This window comes from Opisthocomus hoazin, chromosome 8 (genome assembly GCF_030867145.1).
Source record: "Opisthocomus hoazin isolate bOpiHoa1 chromosome 8, bOpiHoa1.hap1, whole genome shotgun sequence".
In the NCBI taxonomy this organism is placed as follows: Eukaryota; Metazoa; Chordata; class Aves; order Opisthocomiformes; family Opisthocomidae; genus Opisthocomus; species Opisthocomus hoazin.
In genome coordinates this window covers 20596963-20618220 of record NC_134421.1, presented here as the reverse complement: position 1 = coordinate 20618220, position 21258 = coordinate 20596963, and the positions used below count along the sequence as shown (strand labels likewise).

Sequence of the window (21258 nt, the reverse complement as noted above, 5' to 3'; positions counted from 1 at the left end):
GGAGCTTCACAGTTTTAGTGTTAAGTTCTGAGGATCTGCCATGAAACTAAAAGCAAGTCCTGGGGTTTGCAAATGAGGTCCGGATGAGGAGACTGAAACTTGTGGTTCCAAGCATGTATTCTAAGATTTTAGTAGATATACAGAAAATCTTAAACCACAGCTTATTCCAGCATGAGTGGGACTCCTATTACTTCTACTCTGTTAAGAATGTGGCTTCCTGCATAACACTGACCGTCAGTTTTAAGGTTGCCTTAAACAGTTCTTCATTTCTGGGTAAACTACACACAGACAATGCCCTCTAAATTTTCTTACGCTTCAGACAATGCATGAGTGCTCTGATGAGTCTCTGCAGAATCCATTATGGGCCTGGAGAGCTCAGAGCCTGGATGTTGCAAAGGTTGATCTGCTCTCCCAAGCATGTTAGGAGTTGGCTTCCGAAAGTCACTAAAGTCACTACAGAGTAGAACCCTTGTCAAACACTGTCCTCTTTTTCATCATCTGCAGCATGGCTAATTTAAGAAAGGTGTTGGTAGACTGACTCACTCTTTCAAGCTTTCATCTAATGCCCAAATCATCAATCTCTACACCAGGTATTTTTGGATAAAAGCTGCGGTGGTCTTTACAAATGCAGGACTTGAAGCCAGTGCACACCGAGAATTTTTCAGATGCATTTCACTCTAAAGAAATAAAATTGCTTCTGTCCTTTATACTTGATACAGAGTTTAAGATACTCCAGAGAGATTAAAGGCAAGAAGAGTTACTGGGTATTCCAGGACAGCAAATCCCAGGAATGACACCTGAGAGAGCAGAGTCTCCAGATAAACTTCAGCTGACTAATAAACCTCCAGACCTAGTATAAAATGAAAGAAAAGAAACAAAGAAAGAAAGCAAGAGAGAAAGGGAGAAAGAAAAGTCAAAACTTAACTCAAAACTAAATCCAAAACAGGCAGCTAAGGGGAACTGAGAAGGTAGTCCATGCCTAGCACTGTGAAACCAGGTAAATACTTATGTAGGTAAGTTCACAGAACTAGGAAACTAGGTGGAAACTCAGGACATCTATATTCAGTTCATACACGTCACAAGCTCTGTGTGACCTACAACATTTAAGATTCATTTCAGCTGCATAAGCATCAGAACTCTAGAGATTCTCAGTGGTATCCTACCTGGAATCATGAAGGGTCTGGTGGTCTCTGGTCCTCAGCAATATCTGTCAGCCCTGTCTGGATCTCCTGGATTCTCTACAGTATCTCAGTTGGTACTAGATATCTAAGTTTAAGCAACTGAGTCAATCTGCTAAGCATTTTGTTAGTAGCTATGTTAAGAACTAGTGCCTCTTATCTCAAATGTATAACCAGTTTTAAATTTCATCCTGCAGTCACTCTATGCCTCAGTTTCCCAACAGTGAAAAAGATAATTTTAAAAAATATTTAGGCAATAATTAGTTTGTCAGACATTGCAAGCCATTTAAGTACTTGAAGGGGTAGAGGTGCATGCCTGTAAGTTCACAGCAGCAATGAAAAGTCTAGTGTCTAATGCCACTTCAGGTTATTAACTGTTACTAGTAAATAATATTTTAGAATGTCCAAAAATATAATAAAATGCTTCATATTTTTTTGTTAACACATTTTGGTTGCCTGGTCCCTGTCTCTTTCATACAGTGTTTTATAAATCTTTTTAAGAGGTATTATCTTCATCAAACTGCAATATTAAGCAAGTGATAAAATTTCAGAATACCGTAAACTATTAGAACAACCTATAAATAGATAGTCATACGCAGTCCTTAGTCAGAACTAGTCCCTACTGGGCAGTGATTTGATTGAACTGCTTTTATTTCTGTGAATCCAGAATGGAGTCTTTGATGAAGCTCCAGAGTTGCAGAAAGCTTCATGCAAGGATCCAGTGACCTCGCATGTTTGTATGTTTGAGTTCTGCAGGCCTGAAAGTCTGCATGAAGATTATAGCTTGTCCCAGGGATATCTGTGGGACGTATGCATCAAAAGGTGTTCACGAATTCATTAAGTTTTCTTATTGTTTATATGCAGTTCATATACTGCAATTTACATTTGATCTAATTGTTTTCTTGCACTTCAGAATTAGTTTAACTGCAAAATAGCTTTGACTATGAAACTGCAGTATCAGCTGCATCTTCAAATATAGAGTATCTCTGCACAAAGTCACTACAAATTTTTACACCTGAAACACACTGCAGCCTATTACACAACAATTTGTCGAAGTTAATAATGACTGCATATATATATACACACACACACGTATTCAAGTATGACTCTACCCCTACAAGCACACATGAATCAAGTCTTAGGACTGAACCTGCCTTGGGCCTACTATTATGCAAGTGTCATTCCCGCATGACACTAATAGTAGGTAGGAATTGCACTTGCTGTGTGTGTAAATATGTTGTAAGTAGGAATAAAGTACTATAAGAACTAATTTTTTAATACTATGTTTCAACCTATTTTAAAAACATATATATTGATGAACTATGGAAAAAATATTCATACTGTAAAGTTAATAGGAAACAGGCTGTTTCTTACTATAATGTCCACACACTTCAGCTAACATAAACAAATCTTCCTAACTCTAAGCACAGTCTAGTGAACAACTTTCCTAATGCCCAAGGGGGACTAAACACAGAGTTAATATCTATGATCTAATGAATGATTAGCCATAAAATCTTGTTATCTGAAAAACACCTTGTTATTAGAATGCTAATTTAATTAATAGAATTTTGCTGTTGCGAGTAGTACAAATAGGATATATTTTCTACTCAGATGTATGTTATTCCATGGACATTAACTATATCATTGATATTGATATATCATATCAATGATATAGATATCTCAGATATGTTCAGATATCTCTTCTGTTCTGAACATCTAGTAAGACCTGTACTACTAAATCATACTTAATAGGAGTGTGATGGTTGTTGCTTAGGCAACAGAATGAATAAATGCAGGTCAGAATGTGCTTCCAGAAAAACAAAAGCAGGATTACAGTACAGAATAAAGAACAAATATGTCTAACTGATTTTTACTGCATTGAAGTATAAGAGTTGTTCTATGCAAGGTAGCTAACCTGCCTGAAACAGTTAATTTAACAAGCTTATGAAATATAGGTTAATATGTAAATGGGTTCTCTCATATTAAGGAAGACTACAACACATTTAAGTTTGGAGTAATCGGAATTTTTCTCTTAGCATAGCAGGTCTTTCTTCTCTCATTTTCCTATACACTTTCCAAGTTTAATTTTCTCATTAACATTTTGTCTAGAATGGAAAACATTTTAAAAAACACTCATTTAAATTTTCAGTAGAGGCTTTCCTCACATAATGCTGATACATTCGAAAGAACAATATATAAAGAAATTGGTGATTTCTGATCATTTTAATTTCCAATAAAATATGGGAACTATTCAATTTCTGGTACAAACAAAAACTGAAATATGTAACAGCGTGATGAACAGTGTGAAATCAATAGATTAGGAATTATTAAGTTATTGAAATTATATATTTTTTATTACTAGGCAATTTTCCAGCTTTTTGCTTATCATTGGATTTAAGAGTCTAATCTTCTCTTCACACATGCATGCTACCCCAATTAATATTAAGAGTAACTATGTATTTTAGCTGCGATACATATTTAAAAAAAAAACACTTCAGAAAAAGGCTTAAATTAAAATGACCGGAAAACATTAGCTAACACACAAGTATGCAGGCATAACTTTATCTGCCTGATACCTGAAAAGTTTGATTTGCGTATTGAATAATAGAATCTTGTATATAATTTTTATGTTTACTTAATTATACTAATAAGAGACGTAGGAAATGAAAGCCTTATAGATTCTCCCACAACGTGGTTCAGGCCCCTCCAGAGCCAGGGGATGACTGGAAAGCCCTTCAGGGCAGTTTCTTTGGCTTCTCCGGTGCTCGTCATCTACCTGTGGTAGGTGTCCCTCTCTGCATTTGTTATGCCACCTACAGCCTCTTGTGAACAATTTCCCTCCGTAATCTCTTCAAGACAAACAATCATCTACTTATGTAACTAATGCTACAACATATATATAACAATACGTGGTTACATTTTGGGAAACTGTAGCTTGAAACGCTTTTGGATTTTTTTTTTTTCACATTGCTGGGCTGACAGCACACCCTTGCTGCTTTGTTTTCAAGAATATTTAAAGGTAAAGATTCTGATGATTTTTACTGATATAAGCAAAAGATCACATGGCAGCCATGTAAAAACAGTAAGATACCTCTACATTATTATAATGTGGAAACGGCAGAGATCTGTGTCTTAATTTTCTGATCAGTAATCCATAGGCATATAATGATGTTGGCAAAAGAAATTAAATTGGAAAAAACCAATTCATGTGATGATTTTATGGTCATAATATTCATGCCATTCCACTTCTGTTTCTTATCTGCCTGCTGTAAGTTATTGAAAAGTGAGAACATATGGTCAGGATTTTTGCAAGAGGTTCAAATAATAGGAATATTAAAGCATGCAGAAAAGTGATAATATAACAACCTTACAAGTAAGCTTCTCTCTTTACTGTCAATATTAATTTCAGCTGGAAGTTTGTGCATGACAGGTCTATGTTACTTTACACCACATGGTAATACTGTAAATTCCGAAGTACATGAAATTTTATTTCATTCATATGTTCCTGATAAATGCCTAGAGTTAAAACATCAAAACTGAACCATTAAAAGCAATGCATTACTTTTCCACACAGGACATGAGTTTCAACAAGTGAATCCCACAGCCTGATTATCTGAGATGCAAAAACATTTAACTGAGGCATGCAGAATCACTCACAGAGAGAGCACACTTCTATAAATAATTTTCTGGTATTAAAACACCTCTCAATGCAAGACTGGCATTGCACATTATTTAACTATTATTACAATCATATTAATATTTAAATAAAAATAATAATGTGGTGTATTGCAGACAGGGGTGTTCACAGCTTTTACATACTGTGAAAATCCTGCAATGGATTAAAAGAACTGTGCATTTTTCTTTTTTAATCTGAAGACTGATGAGGGGGAGAGAGAACCTTAATAGTCAGTTTTTCTTTTACCATATTTCTGGCTAGAATATTTTGTAACACGTACAATTTGGAAGTTTATACAAGGACAGTTTATACATTAATTTAGCTAGACATGCAGAAGTGAAACACTAAACAGATCTTCTTAGTGCAATGCAGAATAGCTCTAAGGTTTTTATGAGCACAGAAGAGACAGATAAAAAAGGCAGCTACAGTGTATATACACAGCTATGCACAGAAGATTTCTTACCATAAATTGCACATTGTCAAATCCATTAGCCAGCAAGTGGTTTTCATACTGAGGTAGCCCAATATTTTCCAACCATTGTCCCACTGTCTGGACAGGGCATCGGGGTCCTGTAGGAGGGTGAAGAGGGAGGCGTTTAAGCAAGGAATAACCATCCACTGGATAATAGCGGTAGTCCTGGGCTGAGAGGTGGCATTGCCACATCGTGTTCCTGGGAAAGTTGGTATCAAAGGAGCCCGCCAGCTTGACAGATTAATGTTTTCAGCAAGCAGAAAAGTCAGAAGTAAAACATAGTTTACAGGGCAGTATATAGCGTAAGATCTGCTCCTAGCTCTACATTTCTTAGTTATTAATCTTTACTACAGACCAGTACGTCATACAGTAGGAAGAAAAAAAAAAAAAGCATATCAAGCTGTCAGCTAAGCTGTTCTCCGTTCTACGTGATTGTTGGAATACTCCACAATGAGCAATGCACTGCCAGCAGCAAGAATTCTTTTTATCAAGTACTCCTACACTCATCAGTATGCAGCTCCATGCTTCTTGCTCCCCCTCGCTCTCTCCCCTTCATTACCCAGCCTAGGCTACACCTCGCATTTTCAATAATAGCCATCAGATAAGGCAGATTTTTTTTTTGTCTGCAAGCTGTAAGCCTGCTGCTGCTGCTTCCTCCTACACACCCATCGAAGCGTCAATCTTGAATGATGAGAGCAGTCAAAACAAATGCAGAAAATAGCAAGACTCAAAAGCAACCTAGAGCACTTAAATCTGAATAGAATCTTCATATCAGTTACGCTTTACATATCTATTTGTTGTAGATTTTTACGTTTCACAAGACATTAAGAAATGCAATACATAAACCATAGCCTATAGCATGGTTTACTATGCCTTCACCTTTCCCCTTTTAATACAAGTGGTCTGCCTTTCTGCTTATATAATAGCAAAAACCTTTAATGAATCGATAATGAATACATTTCACAGTTTCTCTCCTGTAGTACAGCAAAAGACATAAACAGCACAACAATTTTAGTCAAAGTAATTAGATTTTCTGCATGATTTCTTCAACCGTAAAATATTGTAAGACACCAGAAAACCTTCATGCCAACATTTAATCATTCAACTCGAAAAGGTCACCATTTCAAATGAATAGTTAAAAGAATATTTTTACTAAATAAAATTCCAAATTTACATCCTTTTCTTACAAATATGTGAATGAATGCAGGCAGACATACAAGATCTGCATGATTTCTAGAAAGGCTGTATACTTTATCAACTATAACTGGAGAAAACTTAATGAAAGATGATGAATGTAAAATGAAAGCAAAGAGCAAAGTTCATTTTCTGCACAAGAAGCCAAATATCTCATGATGTATTTTACAACGGTGCTCCATTTTTGAGACAGTTTCTCTCTAGATGGAAACATTTTACACCTTTACTCTGAGACGAATGTTTACTAAACTTTTGTTTTTCATAAGAGGATCAAAGGACTTAGCAAAAAAGGTAGAATATGTGTGTATTCAGAGTACAATTCTAAAAAGAATCTTGTCCAGTAGAACTTCATTTACTGAACATATTTATTACTTTTCTTTTTTTTTCTTGTCCACTGTGAATCTCAAGCAGTGACCTACTCTAAGGAGGAATTTAATTTCAGGCATAAGGAAATTACAGACATCTGTCAAGGGCATCATTTGGGATTGATGATACTATGGCAGAAAACTGTTTATTAGGAATCCAGACCTACAGTCTGACCGACACGCTATAATACAAAGTCTCCACAAGTGACATGCAGAGGCTGCCTAAGCAGTTGCAGAGCAGACTCTGAACTTAGCTGGATAATTAAAATTAACAATATTATAAGAATGTCGACTCCAACCTGACTAGTCCTTGAACTAAATCTGGATGGTCTTTCACCCTGATATGGCTGTTTGGATGTATGGAACATCTCATGGAAACTGAAGTCCATAATAATTTTGCAGAATAATTTTAGTTGAGCCACAGAAGATCTTTCAGGAGGTTGGAACGTTGCCTAAAACAGGCCTGTTATGAGATCTTACATTACTCCACGTCTCATTACTAATTTGATACATTGCTACATGAAGTATGAAAGATTCATTACATCTCTCAAAAAAGTACTGAAGACTCATCAGGTGCTGGTAAATCTCTAATTGCTGAAGAAACTTTGAGGAGTGTTCTCAAGTATTTAGTAACAATAGCATGTGAATATATGCAATATAGAGCATATATTTTTGGTAAAAGTACAGCGTGCACAAACAGCTAAACATACTTCAAACACATTAAGGGATAATTCGTTTTCTTTCAGAGAAAGTAGATACACCAAATTTATAGGAATCTACGTCTCATGGAGATACAAATGTATTTGTTCACACCTGTCTATATCTTACCTATTTCCCTAATACATTCCCTGTTTTGTAGAGTTTTTTTCTACTGTGAATTAACATCTATAAACAGATGAAGCATAATCCCTTAAGGGTTGTGCCCCATCAGTAGCAAGGCTGTAACGAGGAGAGTAGGCTATGTTGTGGACCTCCCTTAGGTGAGAAAGTTTGAAAGGCTAGGAAAGCTCTTCAGAGAACAAATTGAAATCAAAACTATCCTAAACAAGATGAGAACTATATCTTTGCTGAAGCTTTCTTAGTTGACTGATAAATCATTAATTCCTTCAAAAAGGATTCCTTTGTCGTCTTCTTTCTCCCATAAGCAGAAAAAAACGGTATCAGAAAGAGATCTATTGAAGCATAATCCCACCCTTTGAAAGGATCATGCATGATTGACTCCTGTATTTCCTGTACATGCATAGACACAAATGTATCTGCAGCTCATGTCCCCCATCAACAAAAGTGTTCTGCCCAGAATAAGGCACAGCCAATAGTCAGTACACCAGTTTTGTGGCTAAACTGCTTCTTCTTTACCTTGCTATAAACAGCATGGAAGTTATGCTGCCAGTGATGAGAAGTGCTTGGCTCAATGCCTAGCAACAGTGTAGGCAAAATTCAGTTTTTGAGTAGCTCCCCAGACACATTTCCTCATGTAGCTGTTGGTACTGTGTTGAACTATCTCCATGGCCCCAGCACTGCATGATTATAGCAGAGCTGGTCCCACTGCGCACTCTCCTCCAACTCTGTCCCCTGCCAGTGTAACTACATGTCTGACCCCATCAGCACAACATAAGGTTGCTCAGCAAGGGGAAAGAAAATCAGGAGAAACACAGTCAGCTTGTTGCCTTGTCCTCATCCCTGACTATCGTCTCATTGCCAGAGTATCCTGTTATCTGCAAGGCATTTTTTCCCTGCTCCCCCTGCAAAAGGTAGTAGTAGTAAGGCAAAGGCAAAGGAAGGCACAGAGCAGGGCCAGGAATGTGGGGATTAGGGTTAAGTCTTTCATTATGGGAACGTGCAGCTCTTTAGATCTACTTGTTCTTTTGTCAGTCCAGGAGACTTGTCTTAGTGGGGCTGCTAGGACAGCTTTTCTGAGCCAGTGCAAGTGGAATCTGGAGCAGGTGCTATTGGTTTGAGACTAGAAGGCTGTCTCTTCATTTTGCTAGTCTATGACGCAGTGCCAGCCCCACCAGTGTACTGCTGCAGGCAAGGCCTATTTTGCCTATGTCTAAAGCTGGTCCTGACATTGAAAAATGTCATTTAGCCTGTATGAGATGGTCTCACCTGCAAAGCATTTACATACTACTGTGCTTTCCGATGATTTCAAAGAACATAAATCCCATGATAATCCTTCTGAGATGCCACAATCAAAGAAAGATGTACCTATTCCCGCATGGGAAAACCAGCGCATAAGTCTCTTACAGGGAAAGCAATATTTGGTTCTTTCTTCTCCAAGGCAATAGAGGAAGCACATTGAAGTGATGTCTGCAAGAAAGATGCCATCTGGTATGCTATACGATAATTTCTACAAGATGTCTCATTCCCAGTGAGACTCAGAATATCTTTACTGAGGGGTTTGGAATTGACTGAATCTGTGATATCAGAGAGCACATGATTTGAAACATGTTGTAAGGCAGATTTGCTCTAAATGCAAAGGAATTTAAGGTCTCCTCTGTTTTATTGTCTCTACTGTTAACAATGTGGATTTTTCTTTCTTTATTTTTTGAATGAGGAAAACAAAGAAATGCAGTGGTTATTTGTAGAGGATGTGCTCCTCCAGTCATCATTTATAATTATAAACCATTTCCTTAGGTAGGTCAATACCCGTCAAACATCGTTAAACACTTCTCGTGTTAAGGAATCAAAACCTGGAGAATTTTAGTAGCTACTGACCAAGACATTTCTGAGTAGAGACTATACGAAGGATATATGAAAGGATGAATCTTTTAAGTAAGGTGGCAGCCAGTTTAGCAGAGCTGAGGAAGAAATTGATGCTTGAATAACTACTGTAAACCTTTTTTTTTAATTAAAGCTTTCAGCCTTGACCAACACTTAAATGGGATATCATTTTCCTCTTTGTATTTAAGATTTCAGCCAGATAAAAAAGTTATCTCTTGACATTGCAACAAAACTTGTGCTACAGCAGAGTTAGCGTGACTGGGTGTTCTAGTGAATAAAATAAACTAACAACATGTATTCCTGGAGAGGAGCTAAGAATAGCTAGGAACAGGATGTTGTATGAGAAAAATTAAGCCTACTGTAGCAGACCATTATAATGAAAGTAAGTTTATTATGGGAGAAGTATAGTAGGTTCCAAGAAGTGTATGCAAGATTCTGCTTTATCTTATGCATTTCAGTTATATTATTCAGTTACTCAAAATGGTGACACTCTGAAAAACCTGGATACCTTACATAAAATCAGTAACTTCTGTTCAGCAGCCTAGCTCTTTTGATGATGATGTCACTTTGGATGATCATGTTTGGTGATGCTGAATATTTTCCTGAAAGTGCTTTTAGAGACATTTTTCACGACATATACAGAAACAAAACAAAATCAACAGAAACAGCTTGAATTTAAATAACACTATCTCATATCTATAATCTAAAGGTTACATTTAATTTCTTATGTGTGGCTCAGAGCGCAAAAAATAATTCTCAGACCACAGCTAAAGTAACCTAATAGAACAACCCTCGTTGACTAGGAAAATCATCCTCACAGTTCTTTTCTGATTTTTACACCAGTATTTATTATAACTCTACATTACCACTGTGTAAGTACAATAACTGTGTCTATAATAACTACAAAGTCAGAAAAGACAATTCATTTTACTTGACAGATGATTTGTCAACAGTGAACTGTACTTTGTGAACCCCACTCGCCTTTCTATGAGCTTGTGTTTCTGACTGTTGATGTATTATTTACCCAGGAACAGCTCAGTTGAAGTACTACACTCCATCATGAAACTTATATTTATTATAGACACTTCAAAGTTAGGATATTTTTACATGTTCAGCTGATTGCTTTGGCAACTTTGATTTAGTTTCTTTCAGAACCCATCCTGTTCAGTGAATAAGGGACAGACCTTACCAGAAAATCAAAACATCCGTTTTCTAGAGCACAGCCACTGGACTGGGACTCAGGGCACCTTGTGCTATTCAAGACTGTCATCACTATGATGCTGAGCATTATATGTACAGTATATGGCAACATGTATCACCATACAGCAAGATTGCTTGAGATATAGTTAGTCTATCTACATTCTGATTGTGTATTTTAAATGAATAAATTTTGGGGTATAATTTCTTTCTAAAGGAAAGAATCAATCAAACTATATTATCTTGCATTGTAGTAGCCACAACTTCAGTCAGATTTATATCCTTGGCCTACAGAACAGAAATACACGATGCATCCTACTGAACTGCAAGAATTAGTGGAGAACAGATAGATGTTTCACCGTGAGACCACAGGATCAACTGCATTGGATCACACCACAGCTTCATCTAGCTTCAGCCATTCACCAGCTTCATTCACAGTGGCTACCATTATTTGCCTACAGAAGAGCATAAGAATATGATGGACATGCAGTGACATTTCTTCCGGAATCATATCCACGTCCAAAGGATAAATGTGTCCATCCTTATTCTGGCTTCAATGAGAGTTACTAACATTTTCTGAAAAAATGAGTTAGTTTTTAGAGCAATTTCTGTGCTTGCCTCAGGAACTTTTAGAGCATAATAGTAACACTACACTCATCACCTATGAGTAATCATTTTCACTGTTTTCGTCTAGCAAGTAAAAAAACTTGGAAATTTACGTGACACCATGACCAATCAAAATATTTAATTCAGTAAAAATTTTAGACTACTGTTAAAAACTAGTATACTGAGTGTATATATAAAAAAATGTATACTACACAGTCTTGCTAAAAATACTGTGCAAGCCCAACCCTTTATGCTATAATTCCTGGCTACATAAAAACAAATTTATGTAATTCCGTATTTGAACAAATCTTTGTACAGCTCTGTCCTAAGCAACACTGGACTAGCAAACAAGCAGAACTGGGTAACAGAAATATTTGAAGAAACTGTTCAAAAAAGGTTTGACAGAACACTCACTGCACAGAGATACCTCAAGAAGTTAAATACAGCTGTTAAGTAAATGGTAACCATAATTTCATAGATTTGGTAACTGCTGCAAGGTCTTGTGGAGAGCTGTGGAAATGCGACGCCTATATTGACACTGCAGTAAACTATCATATCTTTGAAATCATGAATCTTGAAGGTATATATGATGGAAAGCTAAGGATTTCTCCTGGGGTCATTTTACAAATCAGATTCAGCCTGAGACAGCGTGGCACTTTGTCTTATGTTTTCTTTTGCCTAGTTGGGCTTAGAGGTTCCCTTGCCCCTGATGCATCAGATTTTAGAGTGACCTCCTCCTTTGAACAGCTGATTAGCTGAATTCCCTTCTCTCCTTCCTCTTCTTTCTAGCTTCATGTTATAATTCCTTTTCTACACTCCCTATTGTCCTGGATTCAGCTGGAACAGAGTTAATTTTCACAAGCTAATTGGGCTGACCCAAACAGCCAATCAAACGGGATGTTCTATACCACGGGATGTCATGCCCAATATTTAAGCGGAGAGCTGGCTACTCAGGAGCAAGCTGAGCATCAGGTGGTGAGAACACTGCATGTTGTATATGCTTTTTACCAGTGTTACTGATTGTTGTCTTCTTCTCCCTTTGCCATTCTATTAAACTGTTCTCATCCCAACCCATGAGTTTTTTGCTTTTCCTTCTGATTCTCCCCCCCATCCCACCGGGGAGGGGGAGGGAGTGAGAGAGTAACTGCTGGTTCTTTTGTTGCAAATTGAGGCAAAACCACAACACCTATTTATCTCACTTCTACTTATTCTCCTTCTAAGTTATGACCCTTTGCTCTCTTGTCATCCTTCATCTGCAACTACAACAATCTTTTGTTTTGTTTCACATCTGCCTTTTTCCTTTTACTTATTCTCCCACTTTCCCTTTCAAGCCTTTTAAAAGAGGTAAAAAATGTTCACTTTAAAATTAAATTACTTATCTGAGATTAAATTACCCCCTGAGATTTGTCTAGAGTTGAGTCTAGGTTTGATTTAGCTATTTGAGGTAGCCCTAACTTAACTTCAACATTTTTATAGATTAAATACAGGACAATATCTGCTATGTGCATTAGCTCTTCAACATTAACCAGCAGCTCATTGTAAAGATGGTACTCTAAATCGGTACTGGAAAAAAGTAGGTTTAAATGGGAGCAAACATAACTTGAAGTTCTTTACTAAAAAATAACACTGAACTACCCCTCACCTATTTTCTTCCTAGAACATCAAAAATCTCAGAAAATAATAATACATAAATCTGTACCTACTTACCACATTGCACTGACATATGACAAAATTATAATAACAGATAAAAACCAGAGGTGTCATGGCTCTGAGGACACCAACGGGCCTTGCTGTTCATGCCCAGCATCTCCCCAGGCCTCTCCCCACCCTGCCCACGGCCCAGGACTCCAATTTAAGCTTAGCCTGGGGCCATCAGTCCCTACGCCAGCAACACCACTGCCATGCCAGTCTCTGGCCCTGCCTCTGGTCCTAACTACTGAATGGATGCTGGACCTACACTGTAGGTAGTTCGTCTCCTGGATGGACCTCTCAGACATACATAGCAGCTTTTTTCCAGTCTTATCTTCAGCCCTGCCTCCTGCATAGACTATGAACCTATGCTACAGCCTTGTCTCCATTCCTATCTCTGACCAAATCTCCTTGTGCTCTTGGCTGGGCTCCCTCAACGGACCCTGGAGCAGAGTCACCTCTCAGGGGCCTGTCTGGGGTGCTCAATGGAGCATGTTACCAGTACCTGGTTCTGCCCACTGGGTGCAGATCCCATGGGACTGCGCCCCGTGGGTGAGGGCACAGCTCACTGCCATTAGCGAACAACCATCCCTCTTTTCTCCCTGACAAAAAGTCAGGTTCTCAATAGGAACATGCTTTATTACATAAAAACTCTATAACCACCTTCTGTAATATTTATCCCCTGTTAACATAGGCTCTGCAACACCAAAAGAAAACTGCGGCATCTTTCAATGAATAATAAAGACATTACTTGAGTGGGTGGCATGCTGGCACAGCTCTGGCAACTGACTGGACTTTTTGCATATGGATGAAGTTATATAAACCCTGTTCGTCCTGTCTGTGAGCTCCCTCATGCTGACTGCTCGACTCTCACTCTCCCACCTCTGCAGTAGGAACTCTGAACTTGCCTCCCCAACCCACAGACGGACCCTCAGATCCTGTTCCAGGAATCTTTCTTGATGCCTACGGATAGGGCAAACACCTCTCATGGCATTTTACTTAGTCCTGCTTTTAGCTTTAGAAATTGGAATGATAGAAATGCAACTTGACAAGTTTAATAAAACGTACTCCAGGCATCATTCCTTCCATCGTTCCTTTGTCAATGCTAATGGATCTCAGCAAGACCTCAAGTGGTCCCACAGGTACAGGTTAGCTGAAAATGTACTCTTCAGACTAGTTTCACTAATGTTTTCTAACATGTTAATGATGATTTCCTATACTACAAGCAAAATCAAAACTAGACCTGGTTTAATAAACAAACCCAACACCTACACTTACTCTCTTAAATTCTGTTCTAAAGCTGTTTAGCTACATTCCTTGCTATTTGCTGTTTGAAAATTTTCACAAACATAGATTTTTGCTTGCATAAATTTGAGAAGAATGGCTAGTCTCTATATGAATTCCATATTCATATGCAACTAGGGGGGTTTGTGTACCGATAAGATAGTCTGTTCTTTGGAATTATGCTCTATAAAACATTTCAAATAACCCACCAGAAAACAGAAGTAGCACTAAGTGACTGAGATGGTCCATCACATCCCAAGAATAGAAAAACTGTCAAATTGCAGAGTTCATAAAAAATATTTATTTAAACTCCTGCATGAAGTCATGAATAATAAATATACTTCAGAAATAGATATCAGAACAATTCACAACTATACACTAAATGCTATTATTAGCATTTAATGCAAATTCACATTATCAATCAATAATTTAAGCTGAGACATCTCAGTTTGTAATAACACAATAACCTAAAATAAAATGCTAAAGGCAGCAGTAGATAAAAGTAGAAAAACAGTTTTGGGAAATTCCTGATATCATGGGTTATGAAGTAGGGGTGGTAAGTAGTAAATAGCAAATACTTTTTGAAGGTTTTGAAGGCATTCAAACAAAATATCGAATATAGGGCAATGAAACAAGAAAATACTGGTTCTAGTGGTACAATCACAAACTCAGGTTAACAGTCTGAGTTAGAAAGCAAATGAATACACTTTAGTTAGTTCACTATTCTAAATTGCTTCATTTTCTGTAGGTGGAACTAAAACTAGAAACAATTCTGTGTGCTGTAAACTCTATAATAAGCCAAAGACTTTTAACTAGCATGTGATGTTCTTGTGATTACTAGAAAAGTGAGCTTCGAAGGATTCGTATCTATGTAAATCTAAAGACTACTACTAGATTAAGAAACAAACATGAGTGAATCAACTGAACTTTCAAGAAACCATTATTAATTCAGTTTTAGTAGACTTAGATCTCTATATAATTTATGAAAGATAAACTTCATCATAGTCTCACTTGCCACATCTCTAACCCTAACATGATTGCAAGAGTAATACCCATATTTTACCACACAAAAGATCACCAACGATATCAAACAAATTTTTAAGGATTGGCCCTTAGTAATCACTTTACAGTTTTCATACAGTCTATTTTAGAGGTTAGGAATATTCTGTTCTCTTTAAAGTATTTCCTGGCCACAGGTTGTGAAAGCCTCATTTTTCATCAGATACTTTTAACTTCACTGAGGTGCTAATTCCTATTCAGCATACATTTTTAACCCGGTATTGAATGTGATTCTGCTTTAAGCGATAAATGCTGTTCAAGTTAGTGACATCAATTGAATTAAATATTCATGTAGATGGGTGCAAATGATTACATAGTTGCAAGGTTCAGATTAAACTGCAAGGAAAATGCCGAACCTCAGCAAGTAAATTCTAAAACTCTCAACTAATCTGATCAATTCTTTTCATGTCATTTATCATGGCTTGAAAAAAAACCATCTCTTAACTCCTGGAATTGCAGTAGGATGATTAGAGGGAGAATTAGACAGCATTATAGAATGAGGGCACCATTAGCTTGTCACTTTTTAGGCACACCAATGAACACTCTAGCATTAACTTTGTGAAATACAGCCACATGGTCCTTCTGGAGATGACACAAATTATTAGTACTCCCCCTGGACTGTTGTGGTTCAGTGGAGAAACAGGCAAGACCTCAGTCCTACTGGAAATAACTTTGAAAAATGTTTTAATCCATTGTTTTCAAGTTCCGAAGTCTGCAATCTATCTTTGTTGATCCTTTTATCTACTATGTAGATTGGCATAGCTCAGCAATATTCAACTCCACAGTGCAAAAAGACATAGTATGTACAGCTCAGTGACTTCAGGGACAGATCTGACAGAGGAGAGAATTGACCAGAAAGAGCAGATTGCAGCATTAACATTACCATCCTCAGAAATGTTTTCAAATCTACTAAAGAGTTAGGGACCATTTACCACCAATAGAATCCAGGAGGTAATGTCAGTAATAATATTTTTAAGCAAGATTCACAACTAATCTGTTTGAGTTCTGACTGAGTTTTGAGTTTTGTTTGTATAAGTGCAATTTTGTAAGGGTAGGCCATAGGCAGGTATATCCAAACTTGTAAAGTAGGAATAACTTATATATTGACTTAATTTTATTTTCTGTACAGTAGTATACAGTTGTAATGTACATTCTGTACAGTAATGTATACATTGTCCCCAAACACGCTTAAACATCATACTACTTCACTCTCCTTTTTACTATAGTTGTTAATGTTTCTGAGCTTCAAAAGTCAACGAAAATCTGATTTTCTGAGTGTTGCATTCTGTATATCAATACCATTCTGCACTCTGTCTCAAAACAAACATTACAGGTGTATATGAATATGATACAGGTCTGGCTCATGCCATATGTACTTATTAACATGCGTGTCTTCTTTATAACTCAATATCTCTCATTCCTTCTAAAGGGAAATTATTTAATGTGAGAATATCTTAAAAATACTGAAACAAGGCTCTAAGAACAGTGGCAAGTACACCGTTTGAATTTTCATAGATTTGAGTAGTATATTCAAACTGCACATAAATTGTTCATGTCTGTGGTCATATAGATTTCTTTTCTAAGCATACTTAACAGTAGAATGTAAGGATCAGGTACGAGGTTAATAACAAAATGAAAGAAGAGATGGTAGGGATCTGGTATTCATTACTCCTCTTTCTGAGATTAAGTCTTTCTACAAAATAAAAAAAAAGTATCTTTAGGTCTGGCAAACATTTTACCATATGCTCTCCAAGACAGAATACATCTTCTGTATTAATTCTGTGAGAAAAAAATACAGTTTAGTTACTCAGAAATAACAGTACAGCTGACCAAACTGCCAAGGTTTAAATTTTTTCCAAAGGAGAAAGTATCAATACCGGAATGAAGTCTGAATCTCCTATGCTGTTTCACTAAAACTTTACATATGATGTGGGGAAATACTCTGCAAAGTCTCAGTATATTAAGTCAGTCAAAATCACATGTTAATTCTCCAATTAAAAGAGGGTTTGTAGAAAATTCCTTTGCTCAAGCAGTCCTATTGCAGAGTATCTAAATTTAGCATGACAAGATCTGATGGTCACTAGCAGACTACAAACAAAATTGACAAGAATTAGGCTATACATTTACTCACTGATGAATGCCAATATTTATGATATCATAGTTCCATTTTCTTGAGTTTCTCTGTTTGCTGTCAATCTCCTCTATTCCTTCAAGAAGATATATGCCAGAAATCATTTATTCAAGTCGGTGAATATAATGATTGAATTGCTTTGCAAACAGTTTTGGAAAAAGAAGCCTAACATTGAACAGTAAAAGCATGGACAGATATAAAACATATATGTTGATAGGCACTTACAGAAAGAGTGGAAACGTAAAAAGAAATGCATCAGAGTTAGAGACTACATGGGTAAATATGATCCGATGACTTACATTTTTACAGTAATTTCAGTTTAGCCTGTGTCTTGATTTGTAGTAGGCTGTTTCAAAACCAGCTCTGATTAATTGGTGCATGAAGAGCATATAGCTGAATATTAATTTTATGACACTAAAGGGTAAAATTCTCAATATAATAGGAATGCATGAATAACAGAAAATAAAAGAAATGCTTGCAGCTTTTTTACATCCAACTCCCATTGTGTTTATTATAAAACCTAGCTAAAAGCTCTAAAACTATCTTGCAGTTTGCCCAGTCTCCTGTAAGGTTTGTTTTGGGACTCAATGGATCATTAAAACAGAAGCATCTTTCTCTCTTGTTTAGGCTTTTATAATGCAGAAGTCAACAAAACATTAATGCAATTATTTGTGATTTCTTCTGTAGAATTTATATGATCTTTGGGTAAGTTCGGTGGCATGCAATGCGTTATGACTATCACATTCTCAGTAAATAAATGCCCAAGATATTTATTCTACATATTTTACAGCTATATGACTTCTGTTTTCCGCTATTTTCTCATCTAGTTGTCCACATACACTTAAATTACCATTCAAATAATTCGAAATGCAGAGATTTGTAAAAGAAGATTGGTATGAATAATGCATGAATAGAAATGCATGTGTGAAAGCACCAGAAGAAATGGTGCTGCAAAGGGTTAAAGGTATGGTTTGTATTGATAACCAAGGACACAGCTGACAGTGGTAAAACACTAAGGAATGTGTTTCTGTCAAGAAAAGAAGGAGTGTGCTCTGATTAAAACAATAGCACAGACGATTAATCATCAGAAGACCCTACATTACACAGGAGGACAGCAACAATATTACAACACATTCCATGTGATACTGATCCCTGTTATTCCAAAAGGAAGACAGACTCTAGCCCTAAAATATCCAAGATAAGGAAGAAAAACCCATGAGCGCGACTGAAGTAAACAAAATTTTGAACCAAAAAGACCATACCATAGCAACTGTTCATAGAATCATAGAAAGTTTTGGGTCGGAAGGGACCCCTAGATGTCATCTAGTCCAACCCCCCTGCAGCGAACAGGGACACCGCTAACTAGATCAGGTTGCTCAGAGCCCTGTCCAACCTGGTCTTGAATGTCTCCAGTGATGGGGCCTCCACTACCTCTCTGGGCAACCCGTTCCAGTGTTTCACAACCCTCATTGTAAAGAATTTCTTCCTTATATCTAGCCTAAACCTACCCTGTTTTAGTTTAAAACCATTACTCCTTGTCCTGTCACTGTTGTCTCTACTAAAAAGATTGTCCCCTTCTTTCCTATAGGCTTCCTTTAAGTACTGAAAGCTTGCAATCAGGTCTCCCCACAGCCTTCTCTTCTCCAGGCTGAACAAGCCCAACTCTCTCAGCCTGTCCTCATAGGAGAAGTGCTTCAGCCCTCGGATCATTTTTGTAGCCCTCCTTTGGACCCGCTCCAACAGTTCCATGTCCTTCTTGTGCTGAGGGCTCCAGAGCTGAACACAGTACTCCACGTGAGGTCTCACCAGAGCAGAGTAGAGGGGCAGAATCACCTCTCTCGACCTGCTGGCCACGCTTCTCCTGATGCAGCCCAGGATATGGTTGGCCTTCTGGGCTGCCAGCACACATTGCCGGCTCATGTCCAGCCTTTCGTCTATCAGTACCCCCAAGTCCCTCTCAGCAGAGCTGCTCTCGATCCTTTCATCCCCCAGCCTGTATTGATAGCGGGGATTACCCCGACCCAGGTGTAGGACCTTGCACTTGGCCTTGTTGAACCTCATGAGGTTCACACAGGCCCACCTCTCCAGCTTGTCCAGGTCCCTCTGGATGGCATCCCGTCCTTCTGGTGTCTCAACCATACCACTCAGCTTGGTGTCATCTGCAAACTTGCTGAGGGTACACTCGATGTCGCTGTCCATGTCATTGATAAATATATTGAACAGCACCGGTCCCAGTACGGACCCCTGAGGGACTCCACTCGTCACTGGTCTCCATCCGGACATTGAGCCGTTGACCACTACCCTTTGGCTGTGACCATCCAACCAATTCCTTATTCACCGAACGGTCCACCCATCAAATCCATGGCTCTCCAATTTGGAGAGAAGGATGTTGTGGGGGACTGCGTCAAAGGCTTTACAAAAATCCAGATAGATGATGTCCATTGGTTTTCCCTTGTCCATGCTTGTTGTTACACCATCATAGAGAGCCAGTAGGTTGGTGAGGCAGGACTTGCCCTTGGTGAAGCCATGCTGGCTGTCTCGAATCACCTCCCTGGCCTCCATGTGCCTTAGCATATCTTCTAGGAGGATCTGTTCCATGATCTTCCCAGGCACAGAGGTGAGGCTGACAGGTCGGTAGTTCCCAGGGTCTTCCTTTCTACCCTTTTTGAAAAGGGGCACAATGTTTCCCTTTTTCCAGTCACTGGGGACTTCCCCTGACTGCCATGACTTTTCAAATATCATGGAGAGTGGCTTGGCAACTACATCAGCCAGTTCCCTCAGGACTCTGGGGTGCATCTCATCAGGTCCCTTGGACTTCTGTACTTTTAGGCTCCTCAGGAGGTCCTGAACCTGGTCTTCACTTACAGCTGGAGGGATTTTACCCTCCTGGTCTCCTTCTTGCCATCCATTGACTTGGGAGGGGTGAGGAGAGAGGTTGCCAGTGAAGACTGAGGCAAAAAAGTTGTTGAGTACCTCAGCTTTCTCCTCATCTGCTGTTACCAGTTTGCCGGTCTCGCTCATGAGCGTGGGTATGCTTTCTTTGACCATCTTTTTCCAGCTGACATACCTGTAGAAGCCTTTCTTGTTATTTTTGTTATTTTTGTTGACTCCTTGTTATTTTTGTTATTTTTGTTGACTCCTAAAGATCTATCTAAAACCGAGTTTGCTATTGCTAATCAAAAGGAACCCAAAAGATGCAATGAGAATGCAATAGTAAGCTTTCCATGTCACACACAAGTGATCATGCACAGGAAACTTGGACATGCAGGCACACCTTGGTGCTTTTGGGTATGAAGTGTGAGAGTGGGTGACATTTATAGGAGAATGTGAGTGACTGTAAACATTTTGCCTGAAACAACAATCACCTTCGCCTTCTATAACATTTGATATTAACTTTAGCTGCATGAATTCCCCCCAGCAGTTCTGCCACTGCAACTTAAAATTCCACTCTCACTTTGCAGTTGTTAATAATACACAAAAAGTGCAGAACCAAACCAAAATGTACGGCTCTGCTTCCTACAGTGCAGTCCTATAATTGATGGTAAAGAGTTCACAGACTTGCAGTTTAAAAATTTCAAACTGCATATGCTTTTCCTATTGAGGAGAAATAAAACAGCACAGGGAGCAGAGATCAGCTGCTGGAGCTGTCTCCTGTCATCAGGTCCCTCTTCTATCAGCTGCAGAAT

The 21258-nt window shown here is 38.1% G+C and overlaps 1 protein-coding gene across 12 annotated transcripts in view; it reads right to left on the bottom strand.

The window, feature by feature from the left end:
• Nucleotides 1-21258, bottom strand: part of ANKS1B (ankyrin repeat and sterile alpha motif domain containing 1B) — a 457460-nt gene that overhangs the window by 194972 nt on the left and 241230 nt on the right. For all 12 annotated transcript variants that reach the window (XM_075427661.1, XM_075427668.1, XM_075427657.1 and 9 more), the window contains one exon: nucleotides 5318-5424. In XM_075427661.1, the coding sequence (XP_075283776.1) occupies nucleotides 5318-5424 (107 nt within the window). The remainder of the gene's footprint in view (nucleotides 1-5317; nucleotides 5425-21258) is intronic.